The sequence below is a fragment of the Mandrillus leucophaeus genome, unplaced genomic scaffold, assembly GCF_000951045.1.
Source record: "Mandrillus leucophaeus isolate KB7577 unplaced genomic scaffold, Mleu.le_1.0 Scaffold162, whole genome shotgun sequence".
Lineage (NCBI taxonomy): Eukaryota > Metazoa > Chordata > Mammalia > Primates > Cercopithecidae > Mandrillus > Mandrillus leucophaeus.
Window position 1 is genome coordinate 206,022 of NW_012101610.1, and position 11,253 is coordinate 217,274.

The 11,253-nt window shown below is 43.3% G+C and overlaps 1 protein-coding gene across 1 annotated transcript in view; it reads right to left on the minus strand.

Annotated features, from left to right (window-relative positions):
- Window positions 1-2,302: 2,302 nt before the first annotated feature.
- TMEM159 (transmembrane protein 159) overlaps window positions 2,303-11,253 on the minus strand; it is a 29,664-nt gene continuing 20,713 nt past the window's right edge. Inside the window, 2 exon segments of the mRNA XM_011976042.1 lie at window positions 2,303-3,433; window positions 9,513-9,651. Coding sequence (XP_011831432.1) covers window positions 3,352-3,433; window positions 9,513-9,651 — 221 coding nt within the window. The 3' untranslated portion in view covers window positions 2,303-3,351.

Here is an 11,253-nt window from a genome sequence, read left to right on the forward strand (position 1 = left end):
TCCTTGGCCTCCCAAAGGGCTGGGATTACAGGCATGACCCACCACACTCAGCCTAGTGTAAGTTTTAAGTCACAATTATCCTCTCTGCTCTTGGGCATCCATAGACCTCCCAAATGGCCTTCCTGATTCAAATCCATTGGCCATGGAATGATCTTTAAAAACCCAAGTCTGATCATGTCACTCTCCCACGTAAGATTCTTCATTGTCTTTCCTTTGCCCTTTGGCATAAACCAGTGGTCCCCAACCTTTTTGGCACCAGGGACAAGTTTTGTGGAAGTCAATTTTTCCATGGACGGGGCAGCGGGTTGGGGGTAGGGGTGGTTTCAGGATGATTCAAGTGCATTCCATTTATCGTGCACTTTATCTCTATTATGATTACATCGTAATACATAATGAAATAATTACACAACTTACCATAATGTAGAATCAGTGGGAGCCCTGAGCTTGTTTTCCTGCAACTAGACAGGCCCAACTGCGGGTGATGGGAGACAGTGACAGATTATCAGGCATTAGATTCCCATAAGGATCGTGTAACCTAGATCCCTTGCATGTACAGTTCACACGAGGGTTCATGCTCCTATGAGAATCTAATGCTGCTGCTGATCTGACAGGTGAAGCTCAGGCAGCAATGCTCACTCCCTGCTGCTCACCTCCTGCTGTACGGCCTGGTTCATAACAGGCCAAGGACCGGTACTGGTTGGGGACCCCTGGTGTAAACTCACTCCATGAGGTCCTGCATGATGAGGCCGAGCCATGCTGACATCATTCTTTTCCTTAAACACATTAAACTTCTTCCCATCTCTAGGCCTTTGGGATACTGTGCCCTCTGCCAGGCACACCCTCCCTGTGTGCTTGGCATGGTGACAACTCATGCTTTGGTTCAAACAGAAGAAATCTCTGATTGCTGTGGCATGCTTTAGCATGCTCTCCCAATTACTTATCACCCTTTTACTTCTCTTCAGTGCCCTTGGTCTTATATTTTGTTTATTTGTTGTAGCAAGGTAGACTACTAAGGACCCTAGTAAGAACCCTGAAGGCAGGGCCCATGGTCCCCTCTGTGGTTTACCTGCCCTTGGGTGATCCCCTCCTCATGAGAGTGGGTGGTGGTTCCTGGGACTCGTTTCTAACCAGTAGAACATGGATAAAGTGATCCAATGTTCATGATTGTGCATACATAATTACGTTCCCTAAGAATGTAATGTCTATCTTGCTGAGAGGCTCTCCCTTGATGGCTTTGAAGAAGCCGTTGGCCACGCTGAGCTGTCATGGGGAGAGGAATGTGCATCAACTGAGAGCTTAAGTCCTGTTGCCAGCTGGATGCTGCCAACAACCATGCGAGCTTGGAATGTGGTCCTTCCCCAGTTGGATGCCAAATGAGAACACAGCCCTGATGACACCGTGATCACAGGCTTACAAAAGATCTAGCCAAGCCATACCTGGAACCCTAACACATGAAGAATGTGAGATAAGAAATGCCTGTTCTTTTAAGCCAATAGTTGGTGGTAAACTGTTACATAGTAACAGATAACTAATATGCTTGCTTACTCACTCTTGCATTAGTAAGAAAACTTCAGGAGGGAGAACAGGGACCCTTGCATTCTTCATTATTAAAGCTGCAGAACTCAGCTGGGTAGACAGCATAGAGAGATAATATCAGACACTTGCATGAATAAAGGAAACATCCAATAAACAGTAAATGTTAACATTGATAGTTATATTAATAGTGGGCTGATCTGTTGCCTCCCCTGTTTCTTGAATGGAGACCATCCTAGCTCTGTCCCTTCTGCATATCCCATCCTCCTAGCCACTGTGACTGGTCTGGGGTCACTCACATGACCCAAGTCTGTCCAATCAGAGCCAAACCCAGAATATTTGTATATACTGTTGAGAAAAAGCAGTTTTCCTGCACAGGATGGAACTCCTAAGACCTCCACAAGGAGCGGGACTGCCTGCAAAAGCAGCTTACACTGAGGAAAGCTGTACTGAGAGATAAGAGGTGAGAGATGCCTAATGACACCACCTGAGCCCCTGGAATTGGCAGCACCTCAAGATCTACCCCTTGGCTTTTTGGTTGAGTGAAACTAATCCTTCTCCCCACCACCCCTCTTTTTAAAGTAACATGGAATTGGGTGTCTATCACGAGCAACTTAAAAAATCCCTATTACCCAGCACCAGTCATGAAATTGACAGAGGAATAGGCAGGTCTGATGTATGGAGCAAAAGGGAAAAAGAGTAAAGGAAAAAAGCCCACCCAAATAAATATTGAATGAAATGCCACAGCAAATAAACCACTCAATAATTCCACTAGGAAATCCCATAGGAAGTTTTATTTTTACTTTCTAGTCCTTTAGCATTGGCTTAGGTTGGGCACGGTGGCTCACGCCTGTAATCCCAGCACTTTGGGAGGCCAAGGTGGGTGGATCACCTGAGGTCAGGAGTTCGAGACCAGCCTGACCAACATGGTGAAACCCCATCTGTACTGGAAAAAAAAAAAACACACAAAAAACTAGCCGGGCACAGTGGCTGGTGCCACTTGGGAGGCTGAGGCAGGAGACTTGCTTGAACCTGGGAGTCGGAGGTTGCAGTGAGCCGAGACTGCACCATTGCACTGCACCCTGGGCAACAAGAGGGAAACTCCGTCTCAAAAAAAAAAAAAAAAACAAAAACAAAAAAAGAAAGAAATGACTTAACAGGACAAGCTCTTTAAAACAATACAAAAGTACCAAGTGCAAATATGTAAAAGATTAACAGCACTTAACAGTACTCAACAGTAACAGTGGAAACTACACCTTTACACTTTTTTGAAAATACTCTTGGCCACAACATTACATTTGGACTCTATTTTCCAACTTGGAGAGGCCAAATGTTGCTGTTCTTTCTGATAAAAAGCAAATACCATAGAAGGGCTTGTTCTGTTTTGGATTTTTTTTTTTTTTCCCATCTTGTTTCACATGAGTGAAAAAATTAACAGCTGCCCTCATTTCTGAAAACAAAAAACTATAAACAACCACTGTTGCTCCCAATGGGACCATTCGACATAAGCCCTGAGGCTTTGGGGTCAATGGGCTACAGTCTAGAAGCCCAGGACCCTGCCAAGGTCAAGTCTGCATATTTGGGGCAGGGTGAGCTGTTGAACCATCGCATTTCTCTGCTGCTTCTTTACATGGGAACCAACACAAGAACAACACAATCCCTAAATTGGCTGCTGCAGGATCCTACAAATAAGTGAAAAAGCGAGAGGACACAGCCAAGGAGTGCTTGCTACCCAGCCCCCTTCTTCTGAGCCATAATCCCAAGGGGTGAGTATGATCCAGCAGTACTTGAAAAGAAGCCCGGCCTCTGAGCAGCCACTCATTCCTGGTAAAGCCCCTCGAAGTCTGCAGACTTCATGGCTGGCAGAAAGTCACCATTGGTGTTTTGCTGTGTCAGTGGTCTGTCGGATAATAAGAAGAGATGGTTAGCTCTAGGTCCTCGGTAAAGAGAAACGTTGGAAGTGTGCATAGCTGAATACATGATGTTCTTTTTCCTGATTTATTTTTAGCTGCTTCTTGCAACCACACCAGGCCTATGCCCATTATACAGATGAAGAAACTGAGGACACAGGAAGTTAAAATGACCAGGTTAGGAGTAGGGTTATAGCCCCTTTTCCATCTTCTAATTTGGATATTTACTATGTTTTTCTTAATTATCTGTGTCCTCACAACAACCCAATGAGAATGGTAGATTAAGAGTAGCTATTTTGTCTAGTTAACCAATGGACAAAAACTGAAATCAGAGAAGTCAAGCAGCCTGTTCCAAGACCACACAGCTAAAAAACATGCCAGGGTGGGGATTCAGACCATATCTTCTGATTTCAATTAGTTTCTTGACACCTTCCATGGAAAGGAGTTTGGGGGGAGGATTGTATTAGTCAATTCTCACGTTGCTAATAAAGACCTGAGACTGGGTAATTTATAAAGAAAAAGAGGTTTCATGGACTCACAATTCCACATGGCTGGGGAGGCCTCACAATCATGGTGGAAGGCAAAGGAAGATCAGGGGCACTTCTTACATGGTGGCAGGCAAAACAGCATGTGCAAGGGACACGGCCTTTATAAAACCATCAGATTTCATGAGCCTTATTCACTATCACGAGAACGGCAACCATGGGAAAAACCCACCCCATGATTCAATTACCTCCCACCAGGTCCCTCCTATGACATGCAGGGATTACAGGAGCTACAGTTCAAGATGAAATTTGGGTGGGGACACAACCAAACCATATCGGGGGGAAAGGAAGAGAAACCAGTCTTCTTCAGTCCTTGTGACTGTCAGAAGGCTGTGAGAGAGGAAGTAGTGCTATTGATATTAACTTAATTGGATCCATGGTTTATCTTTGAATTTCAAAAAGCTTTGCCATCATTGACACCCCACTGTGGAAAACCACAGCACACACCAGAGCTTGGCCGACCAGGAGATATTTCCCAAACCCTTCTCCTTACAAGTTTATGCTACAGAAGATGACACAGCTGAACATTCCCAGCTTAGAGTGGGGATATGCTTTGGATGTTTGTCCCCTCCAAATCTCAAGTTGAAATGTGATCACCAGTGTTGGAGGTGGGGCTTGGTAGGGAGTATTTGGGTCTTGAGGGTGGATCCCTCATGAATAGCTTGGTGCCATCCTTGGGGAATTACTAAGTTCTTGCCCTGAGTTCATGCAAGGTCCGGTTGTTTAAAAGAGTGTGGCACCTCCTTCCTCTCTCTCTTGGTCCTGCTCTCGCCATGTGACACTGTCTCCCCTTCACCTTCCCCCATGATAGGAAGCCTCCCCGGCCCTCACCAGAAGCAAATGTCAGCACCATGTTTCCTGTATGGCCTGCAGAACCATAAGCCAAAATAAACCTCTTTTCCTTGTAAATTACCCAATCTCAGATATTTCTTTAGAGCAATGCAAAAACAGACTAACACAAGTGGCCATCTGACAAAGTTCTAGTCAATGAAGTCTTTTGAAAGCATAGTGATGAGAGGTCCTGAGAAATCTTTTACTCACATTGTAAAAAGGGTCAGACTCATTTTTTTTTCTCCTTTTATCCTGCCTTGAAGGTAGCTGGTGCACCTGGAGCTGCAGCAGCTATCTTGTGGCCATGAGGTAGGAAACCAATGGGCTAAGGATGGCAACACAGTAAGGCAAAAGGTGCCTGGTATGTTGATACCACACAGCAGCTGCACCAGTCCTGGGCTGTCTCCAGTTTTTCATTAAGCAATTAAAAAAAAGTTCCCTGTGTGTTTAAACTAGTATCTGCTTTGGTTTTTCTCATTATTTGCCACCTAAACCATTCCTCCTTCATAACAAAAAACTAAGAAGCCTTTCCTTTTCTTAGTAAAGATATAAGAAAGCTAGTTATGCTCAGGCTGGTTTGGAAGATTATGATATGGGGCAGTGAGTTTGGTGGCTCTACAAATAAACACAGCTGCCCAGAGCCCCTTCTTCTCCCGAGCTGCAGGCCCTGGGAGGTCTCGCTGTCTCCATAACAAAGCAGTGTGGTTTTGCCCCTCAGAGACTAGCTGATCTACACAGGAGGTAGGTCCGTGTATTTGATCTACATATTGTTTAGTTGATTTTCATATGTAAGGGAAACTTTTGTTTCCTTTTTCTTTTCTTTTTAAAAAATTTAAGCTGTATATTATCTTTCATGTTTTAGGGCCAAAATTCCATTAAATCATGAAATAAATTGTATAGCTCCTCTTCCCCCAACTCCATGCTTTCGATCATTTAATGAGGGAGTTATCTTTTTTTTAGTTATAAAGAATTCACTAATGCAGGCTGGGCGCAGTGGCTCACACCTATAATCCCAGCACCTTGGGAGGCTGAGGCGGGTGGATCACTTGAGCTCAGGAGTTCGAGACCAGCCTGACCAACATGGTGAAACCCCACCTCTACTAACAACACAAAAATTAGCCATGCATGGTGGTGCACACCTGTAATCCCAGCTACTTGGGAGGCTGAGGCAGAAGAATTGCTTGAACCCAGAAGGGAGAGGTTGCAGTGGGCCAAGATCAAGCCACTGCACTCCAGCCTGGGTGAGAGTGAGACTCGTCTCAAAAAAAAAAAAAAAGAATTCGCTAATGCAAGAGTTCTCAGATGAAAACCATGTTCACAATAACATGACCTAATTACATGCCTTTTTCACTCACATTCTCTCACAAAGGAACAGTGCAATTTTTCAAAGTATATTTGGAAGATCTGCATGATTCAATGAACCAATATTCTCCCAACGACCAAGGGGTAAAGTTACAAAATCATGCATGATAAAGATCAATTTGAAGTGTGAGATAGACCTGCAGATTTCGATAAAATAAGAGTATAAAAATTTCACATTTCATCTAACCTTTAAAAAACTACCACTTATGGAGTTTTGGTGTACTATCATAGAATATCCACAATCGTTTAAAAAAGCTTTGCCTCCCTTTTCCAACCACACATTGAGTGATGCTGAGTCTTCTTCAGATACTTCACACAGAACAACATAGTACAACAGAATGAATGCAGCCACACGAACGAGAAGCCAGCTGACAACTGTTAAGGCAGCTATGAAAGAGATTTGTAAAATGTAAAACCATACCACTCACAACTTTCATTTTCTTTTGGAAAATATAGTTACTTTTCATTAAAATTTGTTATTTATATCAACAGGTAATATTGCTCCTTTTAAATGAATAGATATTTTTAAAATTTATGTTATGATTTCTAATAGAATCATTATTTCAGAACAAGGAACACTGAGGAAGAAAATTTTTAAAAAAGAAATAATTATTAATACTTTTTTTTTTATTTTTCAGACACAGTCTAGCTCTGTCACCCAGGCTGGAGTGCAGTGGTACAATCATAGCTCACTGCACCCCCAACCTCCCAGGCTCAGGCCATCCTCCCTCCTCAACCTCTTGAGTAGCTGGGACCACAGGCATGCACCACTATGCCCAGCTAATATTTAATTTGATTTAATGTAATTTATGTTATGTTTAATTTATTTTATTTTATATAGTTTTATGTCATGTTATTTATTTATTTTATTTTATATTTCACCTCATTTCATTTGTTTTTTGAGATAGGGTCTTGCTCTGTTGCCCAGGCTGGAGTGCAGTGGTGTGATCACAGCTCACTGCAGCCTTGAACTCCTGGGCCCAAATGATCCTCCCATCTCAGCCTCCTGAGTAGCCAGGACTACAGGCATGCACCACCACACCTGGATAATTTTTGTATTTTTTTGTAGAGATGTGATCTTGCCATGTTGCCTAGGTTGGTCTTAAACTCCTGGCCTCAAGTGATCTTCCTCCTTGGCCTCCCAAAGTGCTATTAATACAATTAACTACATAAATAAAATCTCTTTGGAGGCCTCAATAATTTTTAAGAAGGTAAAATGTGACCTGAGAACAAAAAGCTTAAGAACCTCTGCCCACATGGAAACAATTGGTTGGCAGCAATAGGGGAGGATAAGGAGATCAAGTACAAATCCTGGATTTCTTTTTCAATTTTTTCATTGATAAGTAGGGAGTCAGATTTTGCTACCTCCTATGGCATAATTTTTAAGAACTTACCCTATTACAGCAGGGTTCACAGGCAGGGAGGAATTTTATTTCAGAAACATCACCCTCAATATGCAAAATAGGCCAATATTTCTCCTTTCACGTCTTTTAAAACTGGGAGTGAGTCAGTGCCTCACGCCTGTAATCCCAATCTATTGAGAGGCCAGCGGGGAAGGATTGCTTGAAGCCAGGGGTTTGAGGACAGCCTGGGCAACATAGCAAGACCCCATTTTATAAGTAAAATACAAATGAACAAACAAAAGACTAAGAGCGATCAAAGCGTTTATGAAAAGGTGAACATGACTCCAGGGATATCAATTAAGCAATCCTATGAGAGCCATCCTTGAGCAATTTTACATTACACCCACTTCACCCTTTATTTTTCAACATAGGAATAATAACAGGATAACCTTTTGGTAAGGAGTTCAAGGGCTGTTTTGTAGAAAAACAAAACTCAGGATATCGGTTCTTATGGAACAATGGTTGGCCAAATCCAGCAAGCTGCCTGTCTTTGTAAATAAACTTTTATTGGAACACAGCCATGCCCATTCATTTACTTCCTGGTCTGCGCTGCCTTCATGCTACAGCAACAGAATTGACTAACTGCAATAGAGACCATATTACTTACTAAATACTTGCTATCTGGCCCTTTCCAGAAATTGCCAACTCCTGTTTTAGACAGTCACTCTGTATCTTGATTAAGAGGGCTTTGGAATTAACTGACCTGGATTTAAGTCCCTTCTGTGCTACTCTCAGCTTAAGGGACTTGGCTTAATTTTCCTTATAATAGAAAGGGGCTAAATTGTAAGGATGACATAAGATAAGGCCTGGAAAGTGTTTAAGAGAGTCCCTGGCACAGAGCAAGTGCTCACTAGCACTATCATCAACGTAGCAGGAGCTTAAATGAAGTATGATGAACTTGGGACTTAGATTCTAAAATCAACATACAGGACAAAAAGAAAACATTAAAATAAATCTCCTTTGAAAACCCCTTAGGTGGGTGGCACATTATAGACAAACACAGAGTCTCCCAGTAAGGCCAACATAGCTGGTGTTTCCTTCCAGCATTTAAGTAGATTGCTGTTGTTTCACTTGAGGCCCCAGATGAAGTAGCTGGCATTGAAGAGCCATATTGTAGGAACAAAAATCTATATATTCAAACATGAGGCTCACACTCAGTTGGTGAGAAACTCACATTCGCAAGAGCAGAGGGGATCGACAGACTTTGGGGACAGAAGATTCACAGCTCCCATACTGTACCGCTTTGGGCGACAGACGTGTCTGGTGGGTCATTTTTCTCCTGTGCCTCTCCGCCCCACCCCGCCAAAGAAAACCACCTAATTTGACATTTGTAAATGAAATGAACATCTTTTAAAAGGAATCAATAATACTGATAGAGTTGCTATGACAATGAAATGTGTATACCTGATGGAAAATGACAGCTATTGCTTTGTTTAAAATTCCATGGTAAATTCCCACCTGATGCCTGGCATATGGGGAACTACGAGAAACACCTGGGTCTTACAAGTTTCCTTCTGGACATCAACTAGGATTACGGTTTTATTTGTGAAAATCCCCTCAAGTAGCAGATTAAATTACTCAGCAGAGTGTGGTGGCTCACGCCTGTGGTCCCTGCACTTTGGGAGGCGGAGGCAGGAGGATTGCTTGAGCCCAGGAGTTAGAAAACAGCCTGGGCAACATAGCAAGACCCTGTCTCTACAAAAAATATTAAAATTAGCCGGGCATGATGGCATGCACCTGTAGCCCCAGCTACTTGGGAGGCTGAGGCAGAAGAACTGCTTGAGCCTGGGAGGTTGAGGCTGCAGTGAGCTATGTTCATGCCACTGCACTCCAGCCTGAGTGACAGAGTGAAGCCTTGTCTCAAAAAAAAAAAAAAAGAAAAAGTAGAAAGATTAAAAAAATAAATTATTCCATGGGCATGTATTTACCTGGGAGAAAACCAGTAGTTGATGAGGCTGGAGACCACTACATAGGATGCTATCATCATCCCCGACATGATGAGTGACACGAAGCCCAAACCACAGAGGATGCAGAGCAGTGATAGGCCACCCACAGCGATGACCAATCCTAGGAGGAGAACGTGATTAGGAGAAGTGTTCATCTCAAACAGGTTGAAAACTGCAGACCCCGGGGTCAGTGTGTTTAAAATAATGTCAGCTAACTCAGATTATTAAAGTAAGGAGATTTCCCACAAAAACCCAGATTTTTGGCATCACTTAAAAAAAGGAGGTGATATGGGCACCTGAGTGGGCATCAAACCATGGCAGCAACTGGCTGGCCCTCCCATTGCCTCCAGTCCCCACAGTTCCCAAACTGCATTGCACATGGGCCGCTTTGCTCATTTTGTCTTTTTTTTATTTTCTTTTTTGAGATGGAGTCTTGCTCTGCCTCCCAGGCTGGAGTGCAGTGGCACGATTTCAGCTCACTGCAACCTCTGCCTGCCAGGTTCAAGCGATTCCTGGCTTCAGCCTCCTGATGAGCTGGGATTACAGGCGCCCACCACCATGCCCAGCTAATTTTTGTATTTTTAGAGGAGATGGGGTTTCACTATGTTGGCCAGGCTGGTCTCGAACTCCTGACCTCAAGTGATCCACCCGCTTCCCAAAGTGCTGGGATTACAGGTGTGAGCCACCGCAACCAGCCTGCTCATTTTGTCTTGCCCGTAGGTGTTGGAGTTTGAGATCCCTTTATCCTCAAGGTCAAAGATGGACTTCCAAAGGGATCCCCCTGAGGAGTCAGCCAAGGCAGTACTGGGGGAGGTAAATTATCTCCAGTGTCTCAAACTGCATAATAAATGCCATTATTTACACTTACTTACAAGCTATAGGTATAAAGGTCATGCAGACTAAAGCAAAATCTAAATGCAGTTTTTGATGGCATCCTTGAAAATCCAGCCTGTCAACTATCACATTTTAATCTTAAGGTCTGATTGGTCATTTTTATGGAGCATTTTCAATGCCATTTTAATATACCATTCCCATTCTGAATGGGAATAGTAATGAATTATCATCTAATACGTCCAAGGAAAATACATTTTTTCATAATGTGGGGCCTGTGGGAGGAAAAGAATAAAAGGTACAAGGAGAAGATCATGAAGAACAAATAACATGGCAAGTATCGTACGGCTGACATCCTTCCCTTTGCTTTGCGAGTGGCCAGTTAGCCCAGTACTCCTTCCACAGCCACAATGATGGTTTCAGGGAGGGACCCTGAAAAGGCTGGAAGGAAGGGAACATCAACAGATGTGCTGCCTTTTCATAAAGATTTGCAAAATTTTAGATCAGTGTTTTTCAAAGTGTGGCGCCAACCACCTGCATCAGAATCAGGTGCATCAAGGAAGCTTGTGAAAAATTCAGATTTCTAAACCCCACTCCAGACCTACTAAAATAGCACTCTCTGGATGAGGCCTGGAAGTCTGCATTTTCTTTCTCTTTTTTCTTTTTTTTAAAGAGACAGAGTCTTGCTCTGTTGCCCAGGCTGGAGTGCAGTGGTACGATCATAGCTCACTATAGCCTCAACTGCCTGGGCTCAAGTGATCCTCTCACCTCAGCCTCCTGAGTAGCTGGGACTACAGACACACACCACTTCTTTCTTTCTTTCCTTTCTTTCCTTTTTCCTTTCTTTCCTTTCTTCTTTTCTTTTTTCCTTCCCTCCCTCCCTCCCTCCCTC